This window comes from Asterias amurensis, chromosome 5 (genome assembly GCF_032118995.1).
Source record: "Asterias amurensis chromosome 5, ASM3211899v1".
NCBI lineage: Eukaryota > Metazoa > Echinodermata > Asteroidea > Forcipulatida > Asteriidae > Asterias > Asterias amurensis.
The window spans coordinates 24,497,087-24,509,843 of NC_092652.1; the positions used below are offsets into that span (position 1 = coordinate 24,497,087).

General features: G+C 36.8%; 1 protein-coding gene across 3 annotated transcripts in view; it reads left to right on the forward strand.

Moving 5' to 3' along the window:
* Window positions 1-12,757, forward strand: part of LOC139937769 (uncharacterized) — a 39,111-nt gene that overhangs the window by 16,496 nt on the left and 9,858 nt on the right. For all 3 annotated transcript variants that reach the window (XM_071933073.1, XM_071933074.1, XM_071933072.1), the window contains exon 2: window positions 251-454. In XM_071933073.1, coding sequence (XP_071789174.1) covers window positions 424-454 — 31 coding nt within the window. In that variant the 5' untranslated portion in view covers window positions 251-423. The remainder of the gene's footprint in view (window positions 1-250; window positions 455-12,757) is intronic.

Genomic DNA, 12,757 nt, shown 5'->3' on the forward strand with positions numbered 1-12,757 from the left:
TGGTGCAACCCACTATATACCGTTTCTTAATGACTACTGTGCGTGCATCTCCCCAGTAGGTATTTGTGAAGTCGTTATTTGTGTTCAATCGTAACGACTACTGATACTCACAAATTCCCTAGTACCTATGTTTACCAAGATCTGACTTTCATCTTCTTTTACAAGCTTCGATGACGTGGATTCTTAAGAGTTGTACACACCGATAAAAACTGTGGTTTGTTTCCCTCCCTATCGTGTGCAATGAATACAGATCACATTCGCTGATTCACATTTCAACGTTAACGCAAGGACAGTGCGCAACCTGACTGAGGCTCGTCTTTTCTTATTATACTCGAGTGTGCCAGTTCAAGACAGTAAGCAAGGAACACCTTAGAGAGGCTGATTGAAGTGAGATCGTACCCGATCATCCCTAAATACAGAAATATGGCTGTGGTGCCAGGAAAGACAAATAACGGTGAGTTACTCCTTTTGTTTTAAATACTTACAAACAGAGGAATAAAAAGGAAGAAACTATAAATAGTATTCTTGATAGATCAACCATGTGTAAATCTCTTTCGAAACCACACCGGCTCTTTTCAAAGTCAACTCTCACACAAAAGAGACTAACACATGGTTGTACCCGAAAGTTTACTCTTTATTTAAATATTTCTTCTTCTATTTATCCATACCATGCAAAGCTTTAAGCAATACTTAGAGAAAGAAATTTCTTGTCGAAATGTGACATTGATAGGCCGTACGGATGTTTTTTTAATTGTTTTCTTGAAACATGAGTGTTTCATTTGAAACGTTCGTCCTCCTTAAGGTCAGTGATTAAAATATGCTTTATTCGATTATAAAGATTGAAACGAAATGACTTGGCGAAATGTGACATTGATATGCCCCTATATGTTTTGTTTTTTAATTTACTATATTTACTATATTAAGGAGGTTTATAGTTACAATAGCATCGAGTCCGTGCACCATTATTTCTATCGCAAAAATAAATGTATAATTGTTGTGGTTTTGAATTGGCGTTGACACAGCAACAGCACAATTTGTACCTCATTTTGAGTTTCAATTGATAGTTCACTTGCAAATAGACCGTTATTAAAAAAAATATATGTCTAATAAGCAAGAAATGTCTTTGTTATTGAAATATAAGCCCCGTTCACCTGTTATTTTGCAATCGCTGATTATTTTCGAGACATGGACATAATTTTCACCTTTTAAATTGACGTTGACATAAGAACGACAGAATTTGTTTACTGTTTAGTCAGTACGTGATTTCATTTTGAGCTAATATTTCACTTGCAAACTAATAGTTCAGTTTCAAAAAAAACATTTTTTTTTTATTAATGGGTCAAGTGAAGGCTTCGTTACCAAAACATCAGCCCCTCACTTCTTCTCTTTCGAAATCGCTGCTTATTTTCGAGACCTGCCCGAAGCGACTTCATTTGACCTGTAACGCCTTGTTATCTTAGGACTTCACGCTGGTAATTTAACGGATATTTCCCCAGTCAGTGTTATTTGCCAGTGAGTTGACTCCGGTCTCAACCAATGGCACTAGCACTTTATTACTTCTTCTTCTTCCTGGGAGCTTGACTAAAAGGCACTAGACACTATTGGTAATTGTCAAAGACTAGCCTTCACATTTGGTGTATCTCAACATAATATGCATAAAATAACAAACCTGTGCAAAGTTGAGCTCAATCGGTCATCGAAATTGCGAGATAATAATGAAAGAAAAAACACCCCTGTCACAAGAAGTTTTGTGCGTTTAGATGGTTGATTTCGAGACCTCAAGTTCTAAATCTGAGGTCTCGAAATCAAATTCGTGGAAAATTACTTCTTTCTCGAAAACTTTGGCACTTCAGAGGGAGCCGTTTCTCACAATGTTTTATACCATCAACCTCTCCCCATTAATCGTCACCAAGAAAGGTTTTATGCTAACAATTATTTTGAGTAGTTACCAATAATGTCCACTGCCTTTAAAGGCACTGGACAATATTGGTAATTGTCAAAGACCAGTATTCTCACCTGGTGTATCTCAACATATGCTTAAAATAATAAGTATATTTGGGCTCGATAATATTGGTCATCGAAGTTGCAAGAGAATAATGGGAAGAAACACACCCAAGTTGCATCACTGTGCGTGCTTTTAGATGCAGGATAAAGGGCTTCAACTGAGGAAGTATTTTATTGTTTGAGTGGGAAGTTACCTCTTTCTCTTAAAACTACATTTCTGCAGAATAGCCGTTTCTCACAATGTTCTGCAATATTAACAGCTCCCCATTACTCGTTACCATGCATGCTAACAATTCTGTTGGGTAATTACCAGTAGTGTGTGCCTAATAAGAGTTGTCGAAAAACAGGACCTATAGTTTTTGTTTTTAACTCAGGCTCTATAGTGCTGTTAATTAGTGGATTTTGGTGCGGCAAACCTTGCATGGTCTAACACAGAATAAAGAGGCTTCCGCTTGACTTCCTTAATTGTTGCCACTTAAATATAAAAAATTCATTCTTTAAGTAAACAAAAAGCATGACTGCTCACACACACAACCCTGTTTGAAGCCTAAATACTTAAAGTCCGTAATGCTGCAAACATGATGTTTGGAACCAATTCCTAAACTAAAACCAATATACGTTAGGGTCATAGATTGTTTTTCGTCAATTGTTTTTCGTAAATTTAGTGCCGATTTTTTACAAAATTGTTACGAAGGAAACAATAGTAGTCACATGTGAAATTTTCTGCCAAAGACAGTGTCATTTTATGGTATGTCATTGCCTAGTGGTAAGGGCACCGGATTCAAGCTCTAGTGTTTGATCAGTATAGTGTGGGTTCGAGTCCCGGTCGTGACACTTGTGTCCTTTTAAAGCAATCACTTAACCATGATTGCTTCCTAAAGTTGAGGAGGTGGTGCTATCCGCTCTACCAGCCAGGCTTCTGAAAAATGGTACCGAAGCCTGCATCCGTATATGGACTGGGGTAACCCTGTTTCAGCAGGAGTAGGTGTCAACGGCCCCTGGAAGAATAATTGACTGTAGCCCCCTCGAAGTGACCTTCAGGCCTTGTGTGTCCGGCGACTTGATTAACAAACAAATGAAACATTTATAAAATAAAGTGTCTACCTCCTGAGAAAAACGCAAACAAAATTTTAAGGTGTTTTCTCAAAAAGATCGAACCTATCCTCGTTTATCGAGGTGACAGCCGGAACCAAACGCATCACTGAGAAATTATTTCTGCATGAATCGTTTCTCAGAATCAAATGATTAACTTCCAAACTATAAAAGAATAAATCAAAACCATATTACTTTGAAGGGAATTCTTTCTCAAAATAGTTTGTAGTATCAACAGCAGCAGTGCTTCTTACCAAGTAAGTTTTTGTGGCCATTTATTTTTTGGAAAGCTGAAAAACTATAGCCTTAACTTAGCCCTGGTGGCCTTACACTTTCGTATTTTTTATACTACATGTACAGTGATATCTGTGTGCAGAGAAAAGAGTCCTAAACTCCGCACCTTTAAAACCTTTTAAAAACCAAGTTTCGCCAAATTCTTACAACAATTTTGTATACGACTTTAAACAAATAAATTCAGAAACAGTTTACCTTAATAGCTTGAATGAAACCTTGAGGATAAACCGAACTGGTATTTCACCTATACTCCAACATCAGTCTCAATCTGTATTTTTCCAATATTTCTTTTTCTCTATCATTTTTACCGAATGTGATCTTGTCTCACATGCAAAAAAAAAGAGTTGAAATCATCACGTCACACAATGAAATAGGAAGACAATTGTGTAATGAAATCAGTCAATATTCATTTCATATTACACGGCTAGATTTATCATTTTCCCCGCTCTCCCTTTCTATTTCTCTCATTCTCTCTATCTATCTGTGCTGCAAGATGCCTCATCATATCTCCCCAGGCTAGAGTGTTATTAATGCCCTTAATTGATAGTCGTCGTGAGAAATCTTAGCTAGATCTCATGTCATCTTGTAGTCTGGTTCCTCCCGGGGCCTGCTTGCCCTTTGGGGTATAGCGTCACTACCCGTTGCAATCTACACAGAAAAGGGTGTTTGTGTCTGTTGTGATTTTCGAAATATCATCTTGTGACGATATTGACTTTTAGTATATCTATGTATTGTATACGATGTGAGGATTATTAATTAAGAAAGAGCAAACACACGGATAAAAATTAAAGATTGAAGATAAAGACAATTATTAAGTGTGCGTTTTGTGTTTTCTATATCCCAGACATCAGGTAAAACTATAATGAAATGACGCAGTTTGGGCGATGGGATATCTTAGAAATCACAAGGAATCATTATTTTCTTTACCTCAGTTGTTTATAAATAATTAGTATTTTTATGTGTTTACTTTGAAAGCTTCTGACGTATTGTCTGGTATTTTCGGGAGCCTTTGCTAACAACATTATTTTGACGTGTAAAGGAAACAAAACGGCTGCCTATTTATTGAATACGCTAATAATAACCTGCTCAGTCTCAAATGCAAACCAAATATTACAATTGTACAAAATCTCAATCGTAATGAGCAACCTGAAATGTTCTTTAAAAATATCACAAACTTCTATAAAGACTGTGAAAGTCACACGAGATTTCAAACGAGTACGGGACGAGTATCGGTTAAAATGAGTAAATCTTGACGTATTTGAGTTCGAGAACCAAGTACGAATACTTCACTACTGCTATTGCGAAAGTCGGGTTTGTTTGTACTGACGTAACTGGTGGTAATCTCGTCGTAGTTTTTATGGTATAGACACAATTTACTGTTTTGTTTTTGTTGAAGAGTAGTTTGGAAACTACACAAGCATGCTTTTTTGTTTGATGTTTTTTTCAAAATCATGTAACGGGATAAACCTGCTCTTCGAATTTTTCAGCCAATATATTAAGGAACATTAATTTCCTGGGGTTGAGAAAAATATAGGTTTATTGTCCCCAAGGCTTACTACTCTCAGGTCGATCAGTCCGCCGCTCGGATCCTAAACTCATGGCCCTTCTTCCTCGTTTAGGAAAAATCGTTAACTTGCTCAGATCGTTTCATTTAATAATGACACCCAAACATTGTTTCTTCCTTGGGGGTTGATCAACTGTGATGCTTCTTTTCCCCTGTGCGAGGGATAATTTCCTTTCTTTCCAGCACCTCACTCGTCTTTATTTTCCGCGTAAATTGGTTAATAATCGGTCTTCTCTAGGACCGAAGGTTGGTCGAAGAAACATCGATTATTTAGTATTCTATTTTAAGGCCACGGAACAATCAAATTGCAACACGTTTATTGCCGTTAGACTTGTCTCCAGTTCCCATTGCTCGGTTCGCGCTGTGGTTTAACATAACGCAGTGTATAAAGTCAGCCGGTCAAAAATCAACCATGCAGGGGGACTAGTAACAAGTCTTTTTTCAACGATCGAACAAAGTTTGACCGGTTTTGCAGATAGGCAGCTTGACAATTTTTCATTTTAACACATAGGGATTTGAGGTTTACGTTAATCAGTAGAATGAGAAGCCACAGTGTTATATACTACCTCGGGCTAAATTCTCGTACGAATGCTCTCAACTGATTTCCAGAGTTCATTCACGATAACTTAATTTGAGAAAATACTATCTGGGTAAAGGCTTTAAAGCAGCGAGTTGTGTCAGAAAAAAAGAAAGAACTGGAAATGAATGTTTAAATTCAACACAGTGTTTATTTGTTCTATTTATGTAGAGTATTAACACTGCATCAAGTGGAATTGTATCGTACTTTGCTTGTGTTCTAAACAAACAAGCAGAAATCAAAAACACAAAATGATTATAAGGCTTATAAATAAGTACAGTATTTAAAAATGGAAAATTCAAGCACTCAAAGGCAAAAGACTCAACTGGGTAATGTTCACATCTTCAAACAGAAAGTAAGAGTTTTTGCGGGCAAATCCAATTTAAGTATAAAAGTCAACGCGAGTATTAAAGGCAGTATCAGGCGAGTTGGTCTATGAACAGCGTTTGAAACCGTTTATTATAGATGTGAAAGATGTTTTAAAAGTAGAATATGATGCTCCACACAAAATATGCCTCGAAATTGCATGGTTTTCATTATTGCACTGTAATTTTGTGGGGTCAAATTTTTTAATCCGCAAAAAATGGCCAACCGTGTTGGTTCGCAAAATGAAAGAAAAACCATGCAATTTCGAGGCACATAGTGTGGATCATTACATTTTATTATTAAAATATCTTTCTAACCATATGCATTTCACAACAAACGATTTCAAACGCCTTTCATATAGACCAACTCGTCTGATTCAAGGTAACGTGTCCCTCTAATAATAGGAAGCAGTTCCGACTCGACCTTTAGTGAAAACAATACAGAACAAGGACGAGAGGGTGATATTTATGAATGGAAGGAAGTTTAGACCGGGATTCAAGAACAATTCTAACTTCCTGACTGTAATTTAAAAAACTAAAAAGCGCTTGTGGATCTGCGTTGGATCTTTTTCAAGAGCTAATGTGATTATAGACTGAAATGGATACCAAGCCGGAACTGCATTTTATTATAGATTAACAAAGTAACGTAAAACAAACAGAATATTTGGAGCGAATCTTTAGAGCGAACGTTTGTTCTATCATCAGTTGGCAAGGAAAAAAACCTCAAATATTTACAAAAACATAGTTTGTACCACCGCTAGTCGCTAAGTCTGCTTGCAAAATGTAAGTTATTAATTCTGAATACCAGTTTAATAAATATGTTATATTTTAATAGATCGATGACTTGAAACAAAGGGTTTTAAATTTTTGTGAGAAAACAAATTAAGGCTCGGGATGAATGTGTTTATCCAACACAGTACACTTAAAAAAAATGTTTAGTCAATCTCATTTTATAAAGTGGTCAAAATGACTTAGTTTGCCTAGTCCTTTGTCTCTGACAAATGTTAGCCTGGCTAGTCTTGTTTTTGCTGTGACTAATCACTATATAAGTCAGAACTTTAACCCCTGACTAGAATTTTGTTTGAACTTTAAACGATTGAGTCAGAATGTTTGGTTTTGACTAATTTTGACTTGTCTGAAGCTACGGTGCTTAAAGGTAGTGGACACTATTGGTAAATTACTCAAAATAATTATTGGCATAAAACCTTACTTGGTGACAAGTAATGGGGAGAGGTTGATGGTATAAAACATTGTGAGAAACGATTCCCTCTGAAGTGACATAGTTTTCGAGAAAGAAGTAATTTTTCACTTATTTGATTTCGAGACCTCAGATTTAGAATTTTGAGGTCTCGACATCAACCATCTAAACGCACACAACTTCGTGTGACAAGGGTGTTTTTCTTTCATTATTATCTCGCAACTTCGACGACCAATTGAGCTCAAAGGTTTTTTATTTTATGCATATGTTGAGATACATTAAGTGAGAAGACTGGTCATTGAAGTTTGCTGAGTTTACCAATTCAAATAGGTCCTTCATTCATTTTACTTTTTCACAAACGTAAATTACAGGTAAGTTAAAACCCACTTCCTCTTCACGTCAATGCGAGAATCAAACATTGTTTCGGGGTTTGTGAAACGACCCTTCCTTTCGGAGGGTTTTGCGTTTCACGGAAAATTGATATATCGACAACAGTCACAACAGACGTGTCAGTAACTCAAAGCTAAGAATGGTCTTGCGTTAAAGGCACTGGGCACATTTGGTATTTACTCAAATTACTCGTTAATGTTAGCATACAACTTATTTGGTAAGAAAGAGGTAATTTGTCACTCAAATATGAAACTTCAGGCCTGAAGCTTTTATTAAAGGCAGTGGACACTATTGGTAATTACTCAAAATAATTATTAGCTTAAAACCTTTCTTGGTGACAAGTAATGGGGAGAGGTTGATGGTATAAAACATTGTGAGAAACGGCTCCCTCTGAAGTGTCATAGTTTTGGAGAAAGAAGTAATTTTCCACGGATTTGATTTCGAGACCTCAAGTTTAGAACTTGAGGTCTCGAAATCAACCATCTAAAAGCACACAACTTCATGCGACAAGGGTGTTTTCTTCTTTCATTATTATCTCGCAACTTTGATGACCGATTGAGCTCAAATTTTCACAGGTTTGTTATTTTATGCATATGTTGAGATACACCAACTGTGAAGGCTAGTCTTTGACAATTACCAATAGTGTCCACTGCCTTTAAGCATCTGAAAGCACACAAACATGTGCAACATGGGTGTTGGGATACACCAATTGAGAATACAGGTCTTTGAAAATTACCAATAGTGTCCATGCCTTTAAACTCATAGTACTTTCCTTTTCTTGAATGGAGCGAGTCGAACCCTGTAATTGAACCGGCTCTCTATTTTGTGGTAGGTGATTCACGGTGAGGTCTGTATATAACAGCCAGTGACACGCGATCCAAGTCTCCCACAATTAAACGTACTTTCAAGTCTCGGGACATAAACACCAATAAATTTAACTCCAAAGTATGATGGTGTCATGTACATGCTGTTTGAACAGTGCAAAAAGACATCATGTCGGGATTTTGGCTTGTGGTTGAAAAAGAACAAGACAACAAGTGCATTTCTTGATTTTTATGTTTGATGACTATGCTTTTACTGTGAATCATACGCCCTACGTAATTGTCATATTGGAAGTTTCGAAGATGGGGGAGGCCGGGAGAGGATTATAAACAAAAGGGTCGCAGTTAAGAAATAGGGAATATATACAAACAAATGTGTGTGTTTTTCTTTCCTAGTTTACATGCATCCTTTAAATAGAGGCCTAAAACAGGTTTACCGTTTGAATAAACCTCGGAATCAGAATACAAATACATCCTATTTAGTCATGTCACGGTACCACAAACTCGAATTCTTCTGCAGCAAAATCTTCCCCGAATCACCGTACATTTCTTCAATTCTTTTTGAATCAAAACTGTTAGCAAAACGGGTTGTAATAATTGTGTAATCGCAACGTCTACAAAGAAAAACTGACACTGGTTGATCTTGTAAACTTGCCTGCCCCCCCCCCCCCTGTCAACCTAGCCCAGTCGTCCGACTTAGCAGGCGACGCAGCCCTGCTTTCATTTGGCGCAGGTGAAAAAAAATGCGCCTTCGTTATCACTGCTTTTTTGATTGTGAAGTTTGCTTACGGCCATGTCAATTTACTCAACAAGGAAACCCCCTTTTGAGTGTAAATGACTTATAAATAAAAGCTCTGTGTATCGCCTACACACCCTCGTTATACTTGAGTCGAATCCCCCCTATAAGTGTTGACTCTTTACTGTTTACGATGTCCAAGTTAATAATGTGTACGATGGTTCATTCATTACAAGACAAAACAAATGTAGCACATTTTTAAGAGAATGGAAAGGAACACCTGCCTATTCCGCTGAATGAAACAATACAACACTTAAAGGCACTGGATAGGTCTGGTAATTGCCAAAGACCAGTATTCTCGCAACATAATATGCACAAAATTACAAACCTGTGAAATTTTGGGGTTCAATTGGTCATCGAATTTGCAAGAGAACAATGAAAGGAAAAAACACCCTTGTTGCATTACTTTGTGTGCTTTCAGATGCATAATAAAAGGCTTCAGCTGAAATATTTTATTATTTGAGTGAGAAATTACCTCTTTCTCAAAAAAAACTACGTTACTTCAGAGCATGTTCAGAGGGAGCCGTTTCTAACAATGTTTTATTCAATCATTAGCTCTCCGTTGCTCGTTACAAAGGTTTTTATGCTGACAATTATTTTGAGTAATTACCAATAGTGTCCAGTGCCTTTAAATATTGATACCAACTCCTTTCCTTATTCCCTTGAATATGTTTCTATACGTAAGACAGCAACGCACTATATTGACGTTTGTGTGTGTCCTTGCTCAATGGTTTCTTGATGGAGATATAACATAATTAATTAGCCTGGGATGAATAAAATTAAAATAAGATATTACCCATCGGTAGAGCACAGATGGGCTAAAAATAAACATAACTGGAGATAATTTAGGGAGCCTTAGTGTATATTAACTTTATTAAGACTCCGTACTTTTCTGTATATTAAAAAACCCAGCCTTAATTCGGGTTTCTTTAAAGTCATTGTGTGTTTCGAGAAATCCTGTTTCACGAATATTCTTTGGGGGAAGAATCCTTCGAGTAATTTCTACGGAGCTCTGGAAGTGCCACTCGACATGTTCAAATCATAAGATAATTTACTGCAGGATGATGACATCATCAACGTTAGATGACGACATCCTGAGATGATGTATACCAGGATGACGACATCCTGAAATAAGATGTTGACTTCTTGAGAATGATAAAATCTTGAAAAATGCGAGATACCAAAATAAGTTTTCTTAGGAAGACATAATTCTACTTTTAGGATGACGTTATCAAGAGATATCCTCGGGATGACGACATCTTACGTTCTTGATGTTATCATCCTACAGTAAGTTATCTCAAGATCTCAAGAAGTTGCATAGCACTTCTAGAGCACCATAACCTTCCCAATACCAATTATTGAAATATTTAGCTACGGTGTATTGCTGGTTTCTTAACCAATATTACACTGGACTTAAACTCTTGTGTTTCTGATCAGAGGGGTGTGGGTTCGAGTCCCAGTCCTGACACGTAATCACTTTGCTTCCACCTTTGCACCATTGCTTCGTTCAGATATCAAAATGAGGATTTTCTCAAAATGATGGGGAAATGATTCAGAATTAAAAACACACGGTTCGCCAGGTAAATCATTACTAACGTCTTTCAATGTGCAGCATATCAAAGTTTTATTTTAAGCCCACTTCAAAACATTCTACAAAAATGTTCTCAACATGGAAAATTATCGATGCGTGTTTGCTTTGCAAACTTCAACAATCCCACACTACATAACAAAACCCCAAGCATTTCCAAGGACAAATCCACCTCCTTTTGTCAATTTACTTTCCTCCTCACGAACCACTGTTCTCTGTCTTTTGTTCACGGCTTGATTTGTGATATATATATTCTATGGATCTTAGGTTGTAGAGATAAATAATTCCAAAGAGGTTTACGTTAAGAGATGGGGGTCTCACAGCAGTACAATGGTATTCATCTTTAAGCTGATTTCATGTCTTTGCGATTGAGGGAGAACGTATACGATGCACTCGAGTTTGTTCACCAGTACTTAAAAAGACGTAAATTATGACAAGAAATCTTAAAGCCTTGTTGGTACAAAAATGTAATACTATTATACGAAGCAATTCACGCTCTACTGTGTTAACCAAAATACAGCGCTTGCAATAAGTGAACCAGACGGGGGAGGGGATACAACTGATAAGGGTTTGCTGAAAGTAGTTTTGTTAGTTGTACAATTATTGAGCTAGCCATTTTAATGTGTGTATGCAGCAGAGACTGGGAATGTTTTGTTTTATATGACAATGTTGTGATTTCTCGGTTCAAACGGAAATGATCCAAATTGGGTTTTAGTTCGAGATGGTTCATGGAGTTGGAGGCAATTTATATATATATTTTGTATGCAACTTCGCCCAAACAAGGCTAAAAAAAACACTCTAAATTAAGGGCTACAAGGAAGAAAACATAGAAATGCGGAAACTCAGTGGAGTTGAAGGTAGAATTGATATTCCTCTTAAATATGGCAGATCACAGGATGAAGGGAAACATGCACCAGGCAAGGAGTTCCAAAGAGATGTGTTCTTGTGACTAACTGATTAATGTCTTATGAAAAAGTAATAAAATTATACCAAACGGGGACCATTTTCCATGTAACACTGATAATTTCGAAAACACTAAAATTTCCAAAAGAACACATTCTACCCAGCTACCGCATCCAAATTAACTTTGATACCTCACCATGTAATGCCTGCCACATCAAATCCCATAGACATAGGATAAATGTATTGGAACGATTACACAAATGGGAAGCAATATGTAACTTTATTTGCACAACTTTCTTAAAACTTATCATCCAACGTTGCCTCATACTCTCCTAAAGTGAGAAAATAGAATTAGCTTTGGCAAACAACTTACCAACAAAAGATGACCTATGGTATAAATGCAAAAAAATAGTTAATGGACTGATGTGTCGACCCTATAAAACTTCTCTCATTATAAGTTTGAAAATCACTATACAAATTGGAACTATCGTGACAACTGTTGATGATTGTGTCCCAAGTTTCAATCGAAAAGAGTGAATAACAGTCTACAACTTTCCCGGTTTTTTTTCTTCTCTTTGTGTTGTATCTTCATCTCAAGGCGTACACAATGAGCTCTTTCAGCAATAATTTGCGCGGCTTTTATGAAACAGCTCACTCCACGCACGAGGACCCTCATCATCGATGAAAACGTTATCCATCCAAAGTGGTGCGGAGAAGAAATATAGGCTAAGATTGGAAAACATAATCTCGCCAAACAAAAGGTTTTCGTCAATACTTATTTTGTCTGCCGGAAGGGGCTGTAAATAGACTCCCTTCTGTTCGTTATGAATAATAATTGAGTGTGCTCGCTTACTTAATTAACCCAGTTAATTCGACTGTAAAGGGTGAAGGACGTTGGAGGTGGGAGTGGGTAGTGTCGTGTACTTAATGCTAAATTGCCTTTTTGTTATAACAAAATTATGTGAATATATGCATGCTGGTTGCAACATGTTTCGTTGTTGTATTTATAGGAGAAAAATGTTTGCATTTCAGGCAGTTGAAGATTTTGGCAGACATACCACACTGCAAAAAAATGGGGAGTTAAAATTGACAAAAGCACAAGTTTCAAAAAAAAGCAAGATCAAATAAAACTTTGTACCCTCATAGGTTGATCGAAATGTTAAAA